The sequence below is a fragment of the Strongylocentrotus purpuratus genome, unplaced genomic scaffold (assembly GCF_000002235.5).
Source record: "Strongylocentrotus purpuratus isolate Spur 01 unplaced genomic scaffold, Spur_5.0 spur5_scaffold_12, whole genome shotgun sequence".
NCBI lineage: Eukaryota > Metazoa > Echinodermata > Echinoidea > Camarodonta > Strongylocentrotidae > Strongylocentrotus > Strongylocentrotus purpuratus.
The window spans coordinates 26,314,409-26,336,269 of NW_022145597.1; the positions used below are offsets into that span (position 1 = coordinate 26,314,409).

The 21,861-nt window shown below is 39.6% G+C and overlaps 1 protein-coding gene across 1 annotated transcript; it reads left to right on the forward strand.

Moving 5' to 3' along the window:
* Positions 1-10,107: 10,107 nt before the first annotated feature.
* LOC589814 (retinol dehydrogenase 12) lies at positions 10,108-19,559 on the forward strand. Its single transcript, XM_030982230.1, has 6 exons — positions 10,108-10,238; positions 13,974-14,120; positions 15,284-15,475; positions 15,888-16,166; positions 17,228-17,429; positions 18,379-19,559. Exons 1-6 carry the CDS (start codon positions 10,205-10,207, stop codon positions 18,476-18,478), a joined length of 954 nt encoding a protein of 317 aa, XP_030838090.1. The 5' UTR covers positions 10,108-10,204; the 3' UTR covers positions 18,479-19,559.
* The last annotated feature ends 2,302 nt before the right edge of the window (positions 19,560-21,861 follow it).

A 21,861-nucleotide genomic window follows, 5' to 3' on the forward strand; every position in this document is an offset into this window, starting at 1 on the left:
TACTCTAGCCTCCCCCATTCACTTTCAACCCCATTTTTAATCAATTTTATTTCCCATTTAACTTCTTCACAGGGGCGGTCGAGCGACTTCCAAAGTGGGGGGGCACCAACAAAAAGGGCACTTTCTGAAGAAAAAAGGGCACCTACAGTGGGAAATCTCAAAGCGAAAATATACAATTTTTTAGACATTGGTACATACCCTGCATTGTGATTACATTATCAGGGATGATTTCAATATTTGTTTCTCTTCATACATCATACAAGATATCGCTTAAGCATCATACTTTACAGTTGGGTGGATGTCTGAATATGCATTTACGAGCGAGCGAAGCGAGCGAGAAAAATTTTAAAGATCTGCGAGGTCGCAGTGCGAAAAATTACATCTTATAAAGAGGAAAAAAGCCAATCGTGATGGGGTTATAAGCACATTCTCTTAACGGAAGACTGAAAAGACCTTTGATAACTAACATAATTATATCATCTTTAAATGCGAGCGAGCGCAGTGAGCGAACTTTGGGGGAATTGCTCTTAGTCGCTTTAAATAAGGGCATGTTTAATGATTTCATGAAAAGGGGACAATTATCGAAAGGGATAAGACACTTATTAGAAAAGAAAAGGAGCACGTGTCAAAGTACAAAGGATAATTATAAGAGGTGAACATGAGGCATTTTTTTCACCTGAAAAGAGGCACTCACCTGATGAAAAAGAGGCGTTTACGAAAATGGGAAATAGGCATTTGTTGACGGAAAAAGGGCACCCATCAGATTTTGATAGGGGCATTTATAAGAGGTGAAAAGGGGACAGGTCCCTTATTAGAAAGGAAAAGGGGCACGTATCATTATTAAAAAGGGAATTATCAGAGGTGAAAAGAGGCACTGACCAGATATGAAAAGGGCACTTATGAAAATGTAAAAGGGGCACTTATAATAAAGGAAAATGTGCATTTGTTGAATGAAAAGGGGGCACCGTTCAAATTTTAAAAAAGGGCCGTTATGAGAAGGGGAGGGAGCTTTTTCTTTTTAATGGGGGCACTTATCATAAGGAAAAGGGGCACTTATTAGAAAGGGAAAGCGGTAGTTATGAGAAGGGGAAGGAGCTCTCTCTTTTTAATGGGGGCACTTATCATAAGGAAAAGGGGCACTTATTAGAAGAAAAAAAGGGCACATGTTAAAATTAAAGGTGTGCTCATCCGAGTTTAAAAAAGGGGTAGTTATTAAAAGGAGAAGGGGCACTTCTTACAAAGGAAAAAAGGGGCAGTTGTCAAAGTAAAAGGAGCACCTCTCAGTTTGAATAGGGCAATTATCAGAGGTGAAGGGGGCACTTATCAAAAGTGAAAAGGGCACTTCTCGTACCTGAAAAGAGGCACTTACTAGAGATTAAAAAGGGCACTTATTAAAGATAATTTCAAGATTTATGAGAATGGAAAATGGACACTTATTGCAAAGGAAAATGGGAACATGTCGAAGGAAAAGGGGCACGTGTCAAAAATAAAAAGGGCACTCGTCAGAGGTGAAAAGGGGGAAGGGGCACTTTTATTTAGTAATAGGGGCACTTGTCAAAGTAAAAGGGGCACTTTTCCTATGTAAAAGGGGCACTTCTTACAAAATAAAAGGGGCACTTTTCCTATGTAAAAAGGGGCACTTTTGGGGTATCTGAAAAAGTGGGGGGGGGGCACTGTGCCCCCCCTGCCCCCCGGGAGAACCGCCTCTGCTTCTTCATTAACCTCGAAACGCCCCAAATACTTGGGGCGGGGCCTGTATCACGAGTATATACTAGTAGTGAGTTGGTTGAAGTACGCAGCCACGATTACAATCGATTACAACAGTAATTGTGGGGCCGATATCACGAGTATGCCTTCATAGAATAAAGGTTTTTAAAGAAAATATTCACTTCTACTTTCAAAAGGACTGGCCCTTTGCTTTAAAAAAATTGTAGAGAGTTATTTTTATGTAATTTCTAGTAAAAATGCTAACCACATGATTTACAATGAGTCTAAATACATTGATTTGCCGAGTTGCTTCCTTTTATCAAATATACACGTAAAACAATGGGGGGACAGACTGCGCGGATAGCAAACCGCACGGATCGTCCCTTGGACGATCCGTGCGAGCAGAAAACCTGCATATTATGTCCGACTGACAAACGAAACTGGTAGGACAAACGGCGTGGTCACACCGGCCGGCCATACGTAAATGGCAGTGATGGTAACGATGATATGGAGGAAGGTGTGCATACGTGAACTGCAAGCGTATTGGGGATGATCATACTATCATTTTAGGGTGTGCAATCTGGGTCGGAATCCAGCATAAATTCATAAAAAAGATTTCACATAAAGCACTCATGATAAAGCCGCGCCCGCCACTATACAACATCATTTTGGATTTTTAGATGATGGGGCGGGTGGCAGGGGTAGGGGGAAAAGTTACCCCCACTTTTCAAGTACCCCCAAAGGGCCACTTTTACTTTGTAAGAAGTGCCCCTGCCCCTTCCCCTTTTTAGAGCTACCCTTTTTAACTCGGATAAGCGTACATTTTATCAACACATGTGCCCCCTCTCCTATCTGATAAGGCTGTTTAGAAAAATGAGGCGCTTCATAAATAGAAAGTGTCCCTTTTCATTCTCATAAGTACCCTTTTTCATCTCTGGTAAATGACCTTTTTCATATACGAAAAGTTAATTCTTTTCACTTCAGTGCGCTCTTCACCTCCGTTGCCCCTATTCAAATCTGAGAGATGCTCGTTTTAACTTTGAAAAGTACCCTTCCCCTCCTGATAAGTACACTTTTTCATCTATGATGGGTGCCCATTTTCACCTCTGCTAACTGCCCTTTTATTTTGAATCGTGCCCCTTTTCCTTTCTAATAAGGGACCTATCCCCTTTTCACCTCTGATAAATCAATTTCTGATGGATGCCCCTTTTCCGTCGACAAATGCCCATTTCCCATACTTATAAGTGCCCTATCTCATTTCTGGTGAGTGCCTCCTTTCAGGTGTAAGAAGTGCCCCGTTTGAACCTTTGATAATTACTCTTTGTACATTGACACATGCTACTTTTCTTTTCTAATAAGTGTCTTTATCCCTTTCGATAAGTGTCCCCTTTACCTCTCATCATTAGTCTTGCACCTAATTTAAAGCGACTAAGAGTAATTTCCCCTAAAGCTCGCTCGCTCGCATTTATAGATGATACAATTATATGTCACTTAACAGAGGTCTTTTCAGTCTTCCGTTATGAGAATGTGCTTATAACCCCATCATGATTTGTTTTTTCCCTCTTTATAAGATGTAATTTTTCATTCTGCGACCTCACAGATCTTACATTTTTTTTCTCGCTCGCAAATGAATATTCAGACAGTCACACCCAGCCGAAAGTGTGATGCTTAAGCAATCATCATCAATAGTGATCTGTCAGTTCATGACAGGTTCAGTGACCCATTAAAAATTCCATATTAAGTGTCTCTCCAAGCCCCTCTCCAAATTCTTGTATAATATATAAAGAAAAACAAATATTGAAATCGTTCCTGATAATTGAATCACAATGAAGGGGTATATACCAATGTCTAAAAAATGTATATTTTCGCTTTAAGATTTCGCTTTGTAGGTGCCGTTTTTTTTTGTGGTGCTTTCCACTTTAGAAAAGCTCCGCCGTCCCTGCTTACACTGTATGCATTAGCGCCAGGACGAGCCAGCGTTAATCTCGCGCTTGCGCGCACAGGGTGACTGTGGGGGGGGGGGGGGGGGGGGGGGTGTCCTCTCTAGCTCTGAAGCTGAATTTTTTTAACTGGATTCGTGCGATTCGGTTAATACTTTTAGAGGGAGTCTGAGGGGGATGTGCCCCCCCCCCCCCCCTCTGAAGCTGACATTTTTTTGGATTTTGAAACTGGATTCGTGCGTTTTGGTTATTATTTTTTGAGGAGTCTGATTTCATTTCAAAACACCTGCAGTTAATGCGGGATGGGTGTGCAGCCTCTCTTTCCCCTAAAATTTAAAAATTACCAATATGCATTTTTTATATCTTATCTCGTATATTTTGGTAACAAATAACACTTTAACAACATACATATGCTCAAATTTCCGCTCGCTCGCCAAATTATGAAACAAGAAAATAGATATTGTGGCAAGAGGCTTCAGCCCTACTGATGGAAATGTCAAAAAGATTGCGCGCGAGCATAACTTAAAAACGGGGAATGTTGATATCGGACAAGAGACGTGACGTGAGCATGTCCCCTTTCCATGTAGGTACCAGTAAGTTGAAATAACGGTCTGCGCGATTTTCGAATTTCCGGCCCCCCCTATTGGAAAATCCTGGATCCGCGCCTGCAGTACGCTATTTTGTACCCGAGTTGGTTATCGTGACCATGCTACCCCACCTGAAATGCTTAAAGGTTGATGATATTTACTTCCTCCAATTTCCATATTCATGTCCCGGGGGTCTCAGTCATGTAGAAATACTGTAAGCATGCATGACCACAGGTCTTCCAGACACCCCGGAAACGAGGCTCTTTAAAGGTATAGACCAGTTTTGGAAACGCCCCCTCTCGAAAAATGAAATGGAAAGAAGCTCTTACTACCAATCATGTGAAAGAACATGTTTTTTACTAATACGTGGTCATACAAATTTTGCCAGAAACCGCCTACTAATTGATATATTTGGTAAATTATTTTATCTATTTGGACCTGATAGATATAACACACGTGTCGCGCACGTGTGCGTAGTCCCATTAACATCTTTCTGTGTACAGTGCTTATAACATTACCAAGACTGGGCCAATATTTCTTATCATTTGATGATTCCTGAACTTTGGAGGACACACCAATACTTAGCCTATATGCTTGATGATCAACCTTTTCTGATCGATTCCACCACGCCTCTTTCATAATGCAATCGCATGACCATAACTGGTCTTTATCTTTAAGTGATTCGCACGCTTCGCTTACTCACCACCGCCCCCAAAATAAGAATCTAGCTACGTGCCTGCAGTTAAATATATAGCTCAAGCCCGTATAAGCTTTTAAGGAGGGGGGGGGGGGGGTTCTTATAGGGTTGCCACTTTTGAGCCAGAGGTGAGAGTGAATCATTGCGAGGGTGTAATGAGCACTTAATTTTTTTTTCGTGAGAAAAAGTTTATCCGCGAATTAGCCGGCGAAAAGGTGGGGGGGGGGGGGGTTGTGGGGGAGGTGGTAATATAATTTTGTACGGGTGTAGCTACGATTTTGACTAAGTTAACGAAATAAATCTTAATATATTTATGTTGTCGAGGAAAATGACCTTGTGCCCATATCGCAAGTAGGCCTACTATACAGTGCGTCCCAGAAAAAACGAAACCGAGAATTAATCACAATTATAATTAATAAATGACACATATTTGTAAAGCATAGATCCTCCTCTTTCATTTGATGTAACTCATATGATGCATATTTCACGCGCGAGTGATTAAAAACAAATTGAAGAGAGGGTACCAAAAGTCATTTGGCGGGCGTTATCTGAATTTCAAAGAGAAAATCACATTTCTAGAAAGTTTATTTTCTGCCCTTTCATACGACACCTCAATCAGAAATACAAAGTTCTGTTTGTTTAAATTAATGCTTGCATTTCCATAATTTGATGAAACGAATTGGTTTTTACTGGTTGCCTGCCATAGCAACGAGCAGACTCGACAAAAGACTTAACTACGTTTCGTTGACAATCAGCCATGCACAAAGAGGTCGAAAGAGCCCCCAGAAGCTTAGGGGTTTTGGGCATTAAATTTCCATCAGATTAGCATCCAGTGGACCGCCTTAGGGCCCTAGATAGGGTCCAGGGGGGGGGGGGGGCAAAGCCACCGGATGTTCAGGGGTCTTGTTATGCCGACATGTTTTGATCGAGTTATGAAATAAAATTATTTGAATTTAATTGAATTGAATGACAATACCCATTCGAAGACTCGAATCATATCACTTCCCCAAAACGACAGAACATAACTTTAGAGTCGATTTGATATTCGCAGAGAAATTTATTTTTAATTTTTAAAGATAACCAGATATAATGATTTAAAAAAAAATATTGGCTGCCATCAAAGCTGAATCGTGAGACACACTGTGCTTAAATGTGCTAAATATTACTTTGATATGTATACAAAAATCATACTTTCCGTGCGCCACTCAAATGTCTGACGGACAATCTGTGCGGAAGAGGTCTCGCACCAATAGTCCGCCTGCCGCACCGAATGTCCGTACTCTAGTCCACACGTATACATATTCAATACAAGTATAATTATACTTAATGAATGAAACGACTGGATAACCCATATTAAGTTATGCCAGCTAGCTAGGGATGACACTACAGGTCTTCCCGGCGCGGATCCAGGGGTGGGGGGGGGGGGCGAGAGGGCCTTGACCCCCAACCGCCAACAAAAAATGAAGAGAGAGAGAGAGAAGGTAAAGCGGAGAGTAAGGGAAAGAAAGAAGAGGAAGAAGAAAAGAAAAGGTGATCGGGGGGCGAAAGGCCTTTGCCTCCAGGCTGTTGCCCCCCCAGGCTGTTGCCCCCCCCCCCCCCCCCAGCAAAAGAAAAAGAGAAGGAAGAGAAGGTAAAGAAAAAAGGGAAAAGAGGAGATAAAAGGAAGGAAAGAAAAAAGAGGGATATCAGTTGCAGTTTTCCCCGCGAACAAGTTGGGGATCGGGGGGGGGGGCGGCAAATGGCTCTTGCCTCCCCCTTCTACAGCAAACTTCAAAGAGAGAGAAAGGAAAAGAAGGAAAAGGGAAAGAAAAGAGAGGTACGGGAGATCAATTGTGTTTTTTCCCTCCAACGCGGTGTGGATCGGGGGCAAAAGGCCTTCGCCTACCCTCCCCTGCCCCTCAGCAAACAAAAGAGAGAGAAAGAGAGAGAGAAGGAGAGAAAAGAAGGGAAAGGGAAAGAAGAGAGAAGAGGAAAGGAAGAAGAAAGGAAAAAGGGGAAAAGAAGGAGATCGGTGGGGGGGTCGAAAGGGTCTTGCCGCCCATGCTGTTGCCTCCCCCCGCAAAACAAGTGAGAAGGAAGGAAAGGGAAAGAACCAAAAGAAAAAAGAAAAGAAGGGATATCAGTTGCAATTTTCATGCACACAAGATGTGGATCGCGGAGAAAGGCCCTTGCCTCTGCCCCCCCCGACCACCCCCCCCCCTCCCCGCCAAAAAAAAAAGAGAGAAAGAAGGGAAAGGGAAGAGGAGAGCTAAAATGGAACACAAAAGAGGAAGAAGTAAAGAAAAGGGTAAAAAGAAGCAGAGATCAGTTGCAATTAATCCCACCAACATCATATGGATCGGGGGAGGGGGCGCAAGGCCCCTGCCTCCATCATTAAAGTTAAATGAGAGAGAGAGAGAGAAGTTAGGGAAGGGAAGGGGAAAAAAGAGGAAGAAGAAAGGTAGGGGAGATCAGTTGCAATTTTTCCCGATGTGTACCCCTCCCCCCCCCCCCCCCCCCCCCTCAGCAAAGAGAGAGAGAGAAAGAAAGGGAAAGAGGAGAGAAAGGGACAGAAAACAAAGAGGAAGAAAAGAAAAGGGGAAAAGAATTAGGGAAGATCAGTTGCGATTTTCATTGGTTCTTCTATCATCATTGTACAACTATCGTACAAATCGTATTGTACAAATGTATTTATATATTCATTTATTTATTCCTGTTTGATAACAAAAATATGAATATAAACTCATAACAGCAACAAAATTAAATGCAGAAGGAAACTATCACAAAAATGATCATGCGAAGGCTAAATTGTTATGCGCAAATGGTCATTTTCGTCGACGACATAAATATACAAATTATTTCGTCAACTTAGTTAGCATCATAGCTATATATTTAAACGCAGGTGCGTAGCTAGGATCTTATTTTAGGGAGGGGCGGTATTGAGCAAGCGAATCACTTAAATAGCGCGCGTGGGGGAGGGGATGGGTGAAAGGCCTCCCGCGCGAAGCGCGGTAACTTAGACGTTTCATTAAATTATTATGAAAAGAAGACGATTTGTTTGTACCGTTCTCGACTATTAATCCTTGTCTGAATTCAGTTTCCCCATCCCACGCGCAGCGCGGAAGCTTAGACGTTTCATTAAGTTATTATAGAAAGAAGACGATTTGTTGTGTACCGTTCTCTACTCTTAACCCTAATTGTCTGAATTCAGTTTCTCCCCCTCTCGCGCGAAGTGCGGGAGCTTCAACGTTTCCTTAAATTATTAGAAAAAGAAGACTATTCATTGTACTGACTCTAAATCATTGTCTGAATTTTCAAAAATGTTTCTTTGTCCGATAAAAAGTCACAGCTCGAAGGGGAAAAACTTGCTGGCCGACCGACATAACAAAAATCCCACCGACTTCAACCCCACACCCCCCCCCCCCCCCCTTTTAGCGACGCCCCTGAATGTAGAGTGGCCTGAGCGGGTAGGCACAGGGCTTGGTTCTAAACCTACAGAGACACTTCGATGAAGACATCCTTATTTCATGATTGCGTGTGTTGAACTGCCCTGGACTTTACAACTTTAAACCTCCAGGGTTTATTTTGCATATATAGGTATTTATCAAATATCATAGGTAGCAAATAAAGGATGACTAAAAGAGGAATGAAATCAAACAGATAGGAGAGGATGATCGAGCATAATGATGTGCACCAATCTATAATGATAATGATAACCGAGCCCGGCCAAAATATGGGGGGGGGGGGGGCTCAATGATATCCGAGCCTCTCACAAAATATCGGGGGGCTCCGTGATGTTATCCGAGCCCCACACAAATATCGGGGGGCTCCGTGATGTTATCCGAGCCCCACAAACATATGGGAGGGGGAAGGGGGGGGGGGGGGGCTCAAAGATATCTGAGCCCCACCAAAATATGGGGGGGGGGGGCGCTCAATGATATCAGAGTCCCGCCAAAATATTTGGGGGTTTCAATGATAATTATCTGAGATCCACCAAATATATTTTTGGGGGTCAATGGTATGCGAGATCCGATGTCTGAGCCCCCCCCCCCCTCCTCCCCAAATAAATATTTATAAAATGTTTATATTTGAATGGTAAGCCTGTAGATTATAGGTATACATGAGTTTCATGCCTAGAATATAATGATTGGGGAGGAGGGGGGGGGGGTTTTAATGATATCCGAGCCCCGCAATAAGTATCGGGGGCGGCTCAATGATATCTGAGCACCGCTTAAATATTGGGGGCTCAATGGTATCTTAGCCCCTAAGGACTCAATGATATCTAAGCCCCACCGACAAACTGGGGGCTTAATGATATCTATAAGCCCCGCAAAATATTTTGCGGGGCTCAATGATATCTGAGCCCCCCAAGCCCCCCCCCCCCCGGTCCCTTAGCCTTTGTACTTGTCAATGAAGTCTACTTTTTGAAACTTAAAGGGATTGGGTAACTTTGTCTCAGGTTCTGAAACAAAATCCTGGAATGATAGTAAGGGCTAGTTCTGACCGGAAAACGACCCAAATATCGGATTATGGCAAGCTGCCCCAGGGCCTTGTCCTATATACGGATCAGGAAAACAATACTTGTCAGGACCTGTGGAACGGCGGGCTTGGGGGCTCAAGCCCCCCCCCCCCCCACACTTTTGAAAAAGTATATTAAAGATAATTAAATAGAAAGAAATAGAAAAGAAAGTATGCTCATCTGACCGTAATAAATGCCCCTACACCCTGAGCATCCGCCAATTTGTGCTACGCTCTACCTTATCTTAAATACTCTAGCCTCCCCCACTCACTTTCAACCACATTTTCAATCACTTTTATTTTCCTGGATCACGAGTATATACTAGTAGTGAGTTGGTTGAAGAACGAAGCCACGTACAAAAGTATAATCGATTACAACAGTTTTGGGGCCGATATTCATAGAATAAAGGTTTTAAATACTGGCCCATTTGCTTTAAAAAAATTGTAGAGAGTTATTATTATGTAATATCTAGAAAAAATGTCTACCACATGATTTACCGAGTTACTTCCTTTTATCAAATATACACGTAAAACAAAATGAGGACAGACTGTGCGGATAGCAAACCGCACGGATCGTCCCTCGGACGATCCGTGCGAGTCACGGACGATCGATGCGAGCAGAAAACCCGCATGTTATGTCCGACGGACAAACGAAACTGGTAGGACAAACGGTGCGGTCACACCGCCCCCCAGGTCTGCAGTTACAACGCTTTACGGGGCCGGTGTCATTACAACATTTGCGAGCTCACACTTAGCATAGATTTGATCCAGGAATCATGGAAGCATTTAGCATCTTTATTGCTGTTGTTGGTAAGAGACACATTTCCGTATTCTAAGTTTCGATATGAAAAGTGCTGTGTGATGATATGCTCGAATTGATCTAACATTTGATTACATTTGTACTTTATAGCTTTTCAGGGAGGACCTTTAGTTCTACTTCTAATAAGGAATTATTACACAATGAAGCTTGAAGTGTACACGCCAATTATCAATACGAACTACCACCACTATGTACAGGGGCTACACTACCAGTACCAGTGCACTGGCAGTGCAGTGGCGGTGCATGCAAGGGACAATTGAGTTGAGTTCTTGTTTAACTTAGACCAGGCTCAAAAGAGCTCAAATGCCTTCAAAGTGCGCATATGGTTATTGCTCTTATTTAATTTATGACATTTCTATAGTGATAGTCCTTACTTACTTACTTAATGTACTTTGGTTTACTTTGGTGTCGATGCTTGAAGCTTCAGCTTATGTGCCCCTCTTTACTGCATTGGATTCGCGTTGGTATGGGTAGTATTTCAGTGGATGGTGCTTCCAATGATTTTCAAGTTCTGACTTGAATTTATTGATTGATGAACCTAAAATTGCTATGAACATGATGAATATGATGAAGGTAATTTTTTACCCCAAAATATGTGAAAGATTAAACCCGATCATACCCAATTCAGCTCCAATTGATTCAAAGAAATATGGTGAGCGTTATTTATTTAATTAATTAATTAATTAATAATAACAATACACGGGCCGGCTGGTTGTGCATATTATAACCAATAAGAAAAAAGCCAACATTGGCATTGGCTACAATAAGATGTAAACTAAAGGCGCTATCTCTATCTCGTTTCGACTACCGGAAGTGGTTCAAAATTATCGAATATTTGTGGGGCCCCACAAATATGGGAATGGTTATAATTTATGGATATTTGAGCTGTGTCTGTAGGCCCCTACCGATTTTGATTTTGTAATTTTAATTGTATATGCTCTTTCAAATTTGACAATCAGTATTATCTCACAAAAAGTTCATGTATTGAACATTTTTGATTTGCAGGGTCATGAATTTGAATTGTCTGGGCTGCCATGCCTGCCAGGCGGCACGTAGCAGCTTATTGTTTGCCATATGAAAAAGCTTGGCAAACAATGACACCGCACTTTTGGCAATACCTGCATATTGTCTAGAGCTAGCAGAATTGTTTGCCCTCAAACTATTTTGAGCTGAAGTGCTTGCACATAATAGACGGTCTTTCAGCAAATATTAAATAACACAAGATAAATACAAAACACGTTAACTGTAATTTTAGCCTAGGTAGATGATGTTGGGATATCAAATTAAATTTTGTAATTTGTTTTATTTAGCATTCCTGAAATGAATGATCTTCTCATGGTTATCATGTTCTTATGAATTTGTCTTCTATGAGTAAAGTGCTAGTATCAATTAATTACTTTACATCATGGCATGGGTCTATCTCATTGTAATATGTTTCATACAGTGTACAATAAAATAGCTAAGATATTATTATATAATCATATTCATTAATATTATTGTCATCATTATCATCATCATCATAGGAGTAACGTCATAATTAGTATAGTAGCAAATTGTAAGTCTAGTGTCAAACTTTGCTTACAGCTGCATCGACATGATTATGTACAGTCTATTGTAAGGGACAGAAATAGCTCAAATGCCTTCAGAGTACATATGGTTATTGCTCTTATTTAATTTATGACATTTCTATAGTGATAGTCCTCTTTTAGAACCTAAAATTGCTATGAAGGTAATTTTAAACCCCAAATTATGTGAAAGTTAGATGAAACCCGATCATACCCAATTCAGCTCCAATTCAAAGAAATATGGTGAGGCCGTGAGCATTATTTATTTAATTAATGAATTAATTAATAATAAACAAATACGAAAAAAGCCAACATTGGCATTGGCTGTAATAAGACGTAAACTAAAGGCGCTATCTCTCTCTAGTTTTTTCAACAACCGGTAGTGGTTCAAAATTATTGAATATTTGTGGGGCCCCACCAGTGGCGTACGCAGGATTTTTTCAAGGGGGGGTTTTAAAATCGGGCCCAAAATTTCGCAACGACTCAGCCAGCCGCTAAGTAAGGTCTCGAAATTTGACAATTTGACATTTTGTTCTGTTGGGGGGGGGGGGGGGTTCCAAAAAAAAACATACACATAAAAAAACTCAAGGGGGGGGGGGGGTTAACCCCAACCCCCCCCCCCCCCCCCCCCCCCCGCGTACGCGCCTGGGCCCCACAAATATCGAAATGGTTATAATTTATGGATAGTTGAGCCGTGTCTGTAGGCCCCTACCAATTTTGATTTTGTAATTCTAATTGTATTTGCTCTTTCAAATTTGACAATCAGTATTATCTCACAAAAAATCTTTCAGCTATAGCCCATAAATCTATTTTGAAAAATCGAAAATAAAGCTTGTTAAAGTGTATTTAATGTTGAATGTATTTTGGCTGCCTATTTTACGTCTATTTTGAGATAACATTGAGAGATCACAAAGAGCACACCCCCCCCCCCTGTCCGCCTCTTTAAGACAAATAAGGGAATTTTGTTTTTCCCTGAGAAACGTTTGTAATAGTGCTGTAACATCACGGATATCTCCAATTCCGTTTAACCGCCTGTCAAAACCGGACGGTTTTCGGTTAAACGATTTATTTAAAAAATAAAAAAAATAAAAAAAAAAAAAAAAAAAAAAAAAAAAAAAAAAAAAAAAAAAAAAAAAATCGTTTTTTTTTTTTTTTTTAGCCGTGTGAAAAAGCAGGAAGGTGATTTAACTGAAGGCGCCGATTTGTGCTTGTGAACTAGCCACAAATAATAGTAACAATGTCTTTTTAGAATAATGTGTAAGATCATTAAAGTAAATTAAAAACAGTAGAGGACCTAGGATAGAACCTTGTGGTACACCATGTGTTAAACTTGGATGAATATATATTGAGATCTATTACAAAGATTACTTTCAAACCAAGATGACAGACAAATTGGAGTGTTGTTCTAGTTTCCAAGTGGTAAGTCATCACACCGATTACTGAGCTGGGAGACATTGCCAGGCATAGTGCCAGGTGGAGGGGCATAAATCGAAACTTAAAAAAAAAAAAAAAAAAAAAAAAAAAAAAAAAAAAAAATTATTTTTTTTTTTTTTTTTTTAAAACGGGAAAACGAAACCGTCCAATTGAAAACGGAATCCGCCATGGGCGGTCGGATACCGGACGGTTAAACGTTTTGACTACAGCACTAGTTTGTAACGTACCATATTGAGCGGGTTTGTCAGGATAACGCCACCTCCCCCACCCCCCCCCCCCCCCCCCCCCACACAAAAAGGACAAGGATCGGTAATCTAACATCATTATCTCCCCCCCTTTTTTTTTTTTTTTTTAAGAAAAAGAAGAAATATACATATACACGCATAATTAGTAAGTGTTTATACGTTAATTTGAATTCAAAAGAAATTTGGTATAGTATTCGGCATTACTGACTTACCTGAATTAAACAACAACAACAAGTTTTGTAAGTATTCAATTTTTTTTTCTTCCCCAATTTACATTCCTTGAGAATGTGACATGAATAAAGTTTCCATTTAAAAGTAATCAACAAAGACCCTAATTCAACCAGTCCACCTTTCATTCTTGAGTTACGAAGACCACAAAAAGCATCAAATTTTAATACAACGTGTTTGAGTTAAATAAAAACTGTACCAATGCATGTTCCACTCATTTATTTTTCTGTTGGTATTCTTGTTTTTTCTCCAGTTGCTGTCGTAGGATGGATGCTACTGAGAAAGTGGATTCGTGGAGGTCGTTGCCATAGTAAAGCTCGGATGGATGGCAAGACAGTCATCATTACAGGGAGCAATACTGGCATTGGCAAGGAGACTGCCAAGGATCTTGCAAGACGAGGTACATATTATTTATCTGTTTGTTGCTGATACTTTTTCTTGTAAGTTGGTTTCTTGTGTTAAAGATAAAGGTGAGTTCTGGTAATGCGATTGCATTGTGAAAGAAAAGGTGTGGAATGGATCAGAAAAGTTGATCATATAGCATGTAAGTATTGGTGTGTAATGCAAGCTAGTTCTGGAGTCATCAAAATCATCATAAGTTTGGTCCATTCTTGGTAAAGTAACAATCACTTACACAGAAAGATATATATGGGACAACACACATGGTGTCGGGGCTAACTACTACCTTGATTTCCTTATCTTTCTATGCTCATTACTCAGCCAGTATACATTTTCTTCCAAAATTGTTTGGCACATGACATTTATTTGTAATCCTGAACATTCAGTGTAAGTTTTGTTAGATTCTGTGAGAATTAATTTTTTTTTTTTTACCAGAACTCAAATTTATCTTCAACTTTAGTCTTTAAGATTTTTAAAAGTTAAGACCAAGCCTATATTGTAAATTAATCTATGTATTTTTTTTTACTTATCAATATGGTTCAACCACAAATATTTGCCATATCACTCAGAATATTGAAGGGAAAATATTTCTACAGACATAGAACTGATAAGAAATTGCACTTCAGTTTTACCCATTGAACCAAAACTGGCACCGGTATTATATTATAACGTATTTTTAAAAAAGTTAACTTCCTTCTGGCTCTGAAGATATGATATGTCAATAATGGTATGATATCATCTGGTAATAATAAAATAATAATAAAATTGAACATTTGTGATGCCCCATGTCTGTCATAATTGAAACTCCTGTGTTACAGTTGTGAGATAATTGGCTGCATAAATCTATAAAGTCATTCAAGAAAAGTAAGAAAACTACAGTATATATCAATTTTAACATGCTTCATGACATAATTTTGCAATAACATAGTTAAAACATCAGTTTCAACGTAAAATCAAGGTTACATCCGCTTTATAATATACAGGTATGAATTCAGACATATATATATGTAGGATTTGGAGGTACTTTAAATAGCCAATACAGAGTAAATTACAGTAATGCAAGTTATATTAGGGTGGTACAGACTGAGTTCAGGTCTATTAAAGATGTTGGGAACAACAAAATCTTTTTAACTGAGAATATCTATTCTTTATTCCACTTCCAAGGAGCCAGAGTGATCATGGCATGCAGGAATGTTGAGAAGGCGAGGGAAGCTCTACTGGATGTCATCAAAGAATCTGGAAGCTCCAACGTGGTGGTCAAGAAACTGGACCTTGCTTCTATGAAGTCCATCCGAGAGTTTGCAGAGGAGATTAAGAGAGAGGAAAAATCACTTCATGTGCTACTCAACAATGCTGGTAACTATTTATCGAAAATATTCTGTGAAGATTAAACATTTTACAGAACAGTTGCATTTTTGGGGTACAGTTTACAGTTACACAGATATATCTCCATATGAAGGATATTGTCCAGATTCAAAATTATTACATTTTCCTCTCAAAATTATTCCTTTCTGAGATATACAATATTCTGCTAGTGATTACTAATTTTCAAGCATATGATAAATCAGAAAGTTGTTTGTTTGATTTATATGAGTTGTAGTTGATATAGAATTAGGTTTGACTTCTCAGTTATAAAGTATATTTTATATCTGTACCCCCCCCCCTCTCTCTCTCTCTGTTTCTCTCTGTCTGTCTCTTTCTCCCCTCTCTCCCTCTCTCTCACTCTCTCTCTCACTCTCTCTCTCTCTCACACTCTCTAATGTAACAGGTGTTATGATGTGTCCTCAATGGAAGACTGAAGATGGTTTTGAGATGCAGCTTGGAACCAACCACTTGGGCCACTTCCTCTTGACCCTCCTCCTCCTTGACCTAATCAAGGCGTCGGCTCCGGGTCGCATCGTCAACGTCTCCTCCCTTGCCCATCAATTTGGGAAGATGAATTTTGATGATATCATGTCAACAAAGAACTATGATTATATCAAAGCATATAGTCAGAGCAAGCTTGCTAATGTTCTCTTCACCCGTGAGCTAGCCAAGCGTCTTAACGGTAAGCCTGTCTCCTGCAAGAAGAAATTAAATTTACCAGACTTGTCAGCTCTGTTCATTTTATCCAACAATTTTTGGTTTGCATCAAGGACAATGAAGAACAGTCCTTCACTTGGTGTTCCAACGTATCGTCTGTTTAATTTGGAGCGAGGAGGGTGTCAACTTGTATACTTAAACACAGAGTTAATGCCCTTCTTGCTCCAAATTACATACAAATTATGCTCTGGGAAGTGGCAAGAACAGCTCTGGGCTTTATTTTGTTAAAGTTATATCGGGTTAGGGTTAGGATTTAATCCTAGTCACTAGTTAGGATTACCAAAATATTACATCTTAACATTTTAGTGGTTAAAAGCCCCTATGAAAGATGGTATAAAGGGCATGAGGGTAAATATTAAATTCTTATCCAATCAAAATTAAATACCCTTGACTTTTACTATATGAGCTTTTAAGTTTAAGCGAATAATGAAATGAAATAAAGGGGAAACAAAATGAAATACCTTATGAAAAGATTTGTTACTTAGGTTGCGTTTATCGACCAGATTTTTGGCTAGAATCAGGTTTCTCAAACGTCTTTCAGGCAAATTTAGAAGGTGATAAACGCAAAGCCTTTTTTAAAGGACTTTAGATATGGGCATATCTAAAGACGCAAAAAGGTGTGTTTTGTATGTGACATACAGCTAGAATCATGTTTCTGAGAGATCGATAAACGCAAAGCTGTTTTGAACCTCACATACAAATAGGACCACCCAGGTGTTGTGTACAAGCATGTGTGTGAAGTTGACCTCCGAGAAACTGTCTGCTTCCCGGGTCAAAACAGCTGGGCAGACACAAGGCCTTTATTTTGAATCGTGAAGGGACGATAAACGCGACATCCCACAAATCACGATCGTATAGTGAGGTATGATAGTGGGGTTCAATAGTGGGTACGATATGTACATATCTAGTGGCAAGCCCTGATAAACGCGCCCTTAGACACCACCCTTGCAGATACCCACTATACACTCCTGTGATTATTATTTGGTGAAATTTTAATGAAATAGTTTTCTGCTTTTCTTGATTCAGGGACTGGTGTGACCTCATATGCCGTGCATCCCGGCGGTGTGGCAACGGATCTTCAGCGTCACCAAGACTCGTACAACCCATTTGTGAAGTTTGGAGTCTCATCCATACGTCCGCTCTTTAAGACCGCCGAGGAGGGTGCCCAGACCAACATCCACTGCTGTGTGGATGAGAAGGCAGGCCAAGAAAGTGGACTGTACTATAGGTGAGTGGTAAAAACTACACAGCCCTATGTTTACTATTGGTCTAATCTTAAAGTGATTGTTTAACAATGTTAAATCTGAGATGCACGGCCCTACGTGTTATCAGTGTCTGTGATATGGTGTTATATTGAAGCCCTTAAAAAATGATCAAGAAGTGCCTTAAAAAAAGTAAAAACCTTTGAGTGACCGGTTTTACCATACTCGTTTTCCCCAATAGACTGTAGTGTTTTGAAAACCGTTTGGCAAACGCAAAATTTGATTTTCGATTTTCAATCATAAATATCTTGATAATCAGACAGGCAATCGGCTTGTAAAAGTCATGGGGTTCCTGACTGCTCTAAAAGTTTATAATTATCATTGCAGCATGAGCTAAATCAAGGATTTGTTTTAAGGATCTAAGACAAAGTTAGCGGATCCCTTTAATGGAATATAGCCTTACTGCATCTCTTGGGGATGACGACCAAAGCAATATAGCATTGTTGAAAGTTTGCAGTTGCATTGAATTGGTTTGTTATTGTTTGAGCGGTCCAAATGCGTATGGAGCACATTGTGAAGCACATTGTGAAGCACTGTGTAGCTGCACGTGAAAGGTTCCACATTTCTAGACAGAATGCTAACTTATGTTGTCGCTGACTCAGAAATGTTGTCCTTCTTTACTTTTAAGTCCGTATCTGGCATCATAAACACTAAACCAGTTCCTTAAAGCCCCGCTGTCCTACTTGTAGCTACTTGCTCCCTCTATATAGAAAACTTCCCCAATCGGTGCCTGTTGGTCCCCCATGATCCTCTTTTTCTTATGTTAGTTGAGAGCTGAGTTAATGAGATAGCCACCTGTCATTGACCTCGCTGTGTGGTCTAATCCCTTCTGGCTCAGTAGTATTGGCGGTCTTTAAGATTCCTGAAGTTTCTCTCTTTTCACTGTAACCATATTATGTGTATGTTTTGATGCAGTGACTGTGCTGTGAAGCTAGCAGCTAAACAAGGCAGAGATGATGAAGCTGCAAGGAAGCTATGGGATCTCAGCCTCAAACTGGTCGGACTGGAGGAGTAGCCAGGCAGCTTTTGGATCTTGATCTTGAACCAAATCAACTGGATTTTTAAACATCATATCAGTAGTAACTTTCCCAATATGTTTTCGATGACTGATTAAACTTTCTTTTACAGTTTTTGTGCAAATTAATCACTGTTTTCCTAGCTGAATAGTATTATATGGGAATTCCATAAACATGTAGTTAAATGAACATGTATTCATAAGGATTCCCCTGCTAAAATTCTTTCCTTCATTTCCATTCAGGTAAACATATATTTTCCAATTTGTTTTAATATGTTCAAATATGTACAGTGAAAATAATTTTTAGGTGGTGATGTCTCTTGAATAAAATAATATATGCTTGTGGTCAGAGACTCAGAGTGCCTTAAACAATTTTGTTTAAAGTCAAAACATTTTACATACAAATTATACATACCTGAAGGCAAACAAAATTAATAACAGCATGATAGAACTAGGACATACAAACACAAACACACAAAGGACAGACAAAACAAGAAGAAGCACGGACAGAAGAATCCATAGAACACCAGTCACACACACAAAACCTAAATACTTGTTTCTTAAATCTTGAATTTTAAACAGTTGACAGACAGAGATCTTTAGCATATGATGATAAGCAGTTCCCAATTGATTTAACAAAGTACATTCAATGACACAAATTGTGTGCACTGTTTTCAAATACCATAGTAACCATACTGTAGCAAGGTGTATAAATGGGTGGTCGCATACATGTAAAGGGTAGCTATGTTGAAGAAAGCCTTCAGCACTTATAGTGTTTTGCTATTCATAGTGTTTATATTACTTTTGATTGAATGTCTAGTTTTCATTGATGTGGGGTTGTAAATTGAGTACTAAACCAATAATATATTCCACTTGTTTCTTGTATCCAATCAAGTGAAGTGTCATGTAAAACTGCACCTTTTTCACAAAGGACTGCATTTCAAATCAACATTTTTCTCTCCCCCATCTTGGAACTTTCTAATCAAGGCAGACATCTCAAAAAATGAATACATAGAACTTTATGTACAGTATGCCTATTTTAAGATTATATTAGGAGAACTAAATATTGTGCTGTTTTGTGTGTGAAGTCACCATGTTAATTTGGAAAAGGTTAACCTTGCAGTCAATCACAAAATATTTTGCATGATAGCCCTTGCCTCCCGATCTCCACCCAATACCGGTAGTTGAAACGGTCTAGATAATGATATTGATGAAGATATCACACAAATAAGAGGGAGAGGGGGGGGGGGGGGGGGGGGGGGGGGGGGGGTGGGGGGGGGGGGGGGGGGGGGGGTATTGCGTCTTCTCAGGTGCCTTTAGGGGCTAAAATTGTTGCAAACAATGCAAGGGGGCACAATAAAGGGTACCTACATTGTTTTGTATGAAGATACACTTGAGCCCCGTCTTACAACGAGTTGATATCAATCGAAACTTATTGTCGATTAATATCAATCGCAACTAGACTATGTACATAAGAGATAGGACACTGCAAACTTGTGATTGATTGGAGGACTTGTGATTGATTTGGATCAATTGCAACTCTTTGTAAGACGGAGCCCAGATTTAGTTTTTGTGCCTCAGCCCCCTCACCCTAGCTTCCCCCAATGATGCTGTAATGATGTTTATCGATCCCACCGGTGCCACCATGTATTTTCTTCTCATAGTCGACTTCATGAATTGAAATGATTGCTTACTATTTCCCTTGAGCTTAATTTCATCATCATCAACACATTATCAAACCTTTGATTTACTTTATGTCTTTCAATTATATATGTACTATCTGAATATTGTAGGTGTTTTGTCAGTGATGGTGTATTTTAACACACGGTTGATCCAACATGCCAATGAGTTGTACTAATTTATATCAATTAAAGGTATATTAATCAAACTGCTTGATCATGTTTTATTGTATTCATAGTGTAAATTATCTATTTTTAAATGACAGTGGTTATGTGGTGGTGGTTATTTTACCTGACTGCTAAGAGAGCATAAATGCTTGTAAGTAAGCAACCAGACGACTGATGGCTTCAGGTCCTCTCCGAGGGACCTGGTAATGAGGATTAATGCCTTACCAAAGGGCACTAGCGCATCGCCTTGGTTTCGAACCCGGGTCACCGGATTACAAGACCACTGCTCTACTGACTGAGCTATCGCGCCTCGCCTACATTAAACCTCTTTAAAAGTTTTACCAACTAATAAATATCTATAAATGTCAAATACTCATGTTGAATAATAATATTGTCGACTAATATCTGTGCTAATCGCTAGAAGCTGGAAACTCCTTGCTATTGTAATGCATTGATGGAATCATGAACGTAGTAGATCTATGATGGCATAAACTGTCAACTAATAAAGTTGGAATAATTTTTTCTTGTCCCTTTTCATGAAATGAATGTAACAATATGGTTTATTATATACAATGTTATTTTCTCAAAACTTTATTGATCAACATCTGTGACCTTTTAGATTGATCAAAATTCTGAGAATTAGATAGGCCTATATCAACTTCATCTATCAAGAATAAATCATATTTTCACAATCATTTCATGAAATGAGGGCAAACGGTATGGGCAACACTGCAACAATTCAAAATCATGTACAGACTGGGGAGGGGGGGGGGGTACTCGTATTTGGTTTGGACGGGGATGTGCAGCTGAAGGGTCTTAACCCATACCTATTGTTAAAGATAAACTTTAGTACTGGTAATGCGATTGCATTTTGAAAGGAAAGGTGTGGAAAGGATCAGAAACAGTTGATCATGTAGCATGTAAGTAATGGTGTGTAATGCAAGGTTCTGTAGTCATCTAAATCATCACAAATTTGGCAGAGTCTTGGTAAAGTAACAATCACTTATACAGAAAGATGTATATGGGACAGCACGCGTGTTGTCGAGGCTGGTACTACGTACCCTGATTTCCTTATCTTTCTATGCTCATTACTCAGGCAGTATACATTTTCTTCCAAAATTTTTTGGCACATGACATTTATTTGTAATCTTGAACATTCAGTGTAAGTTTCGTTCGATTCTGTGAGAATTCATTTTCTTTTTTTTTTACCAGAACTCAAGTTTATCTTTAAGGGTCATTTTGGCAGAAAATGGTACCTCTTATTTAGGGACTTCCATTCAAAACACAACCCATATTCCACTTGCATGAAAGCCCACTCCAAAAACGATTTGGTTTTAATAGATGCAGAAAAACAAGAGAGACGGAGCAAAGCAGATTTTAGTAAAATCGGATAGCTATAAATCACTACACAAATTGGCAATTTGGTTACCAGTTTATCACGTCGTTGCCTCGATGCTTTGAATATTTTTATCTCATTTATTTCTCTTTTTATCCCCAAGAACTTGATTTCCCAAAGCCTTTGCCCAGTTCATATGA

What these genes read in the sequence shown, in the direction of transcription:
- LOC589814 (XM_030982230.1), top strand. Translation starts at nt 10,205, where the DNA reads ATGGAAGCATTTAGCATCTTTATTGCTGTTGTTG. An exon ending in TGTGCTACTCAACAATGCTG is followed by an intron (nt 15,476 to 15,887) that starts GTAACTATTTAT and finishes CTAATGTAACAG; the next exon opens with GTGTTATGATGTGTCCTCAA. An exon ending in GAAAGTGGACTGTACTATAG is followed by an intron (nt 17,430 to 18,378) that starts GTGAGTGGTAAA and finishes GTTTTGATGCAG; the next exon opens with TGACTGTGCTGTGAAGCTAG.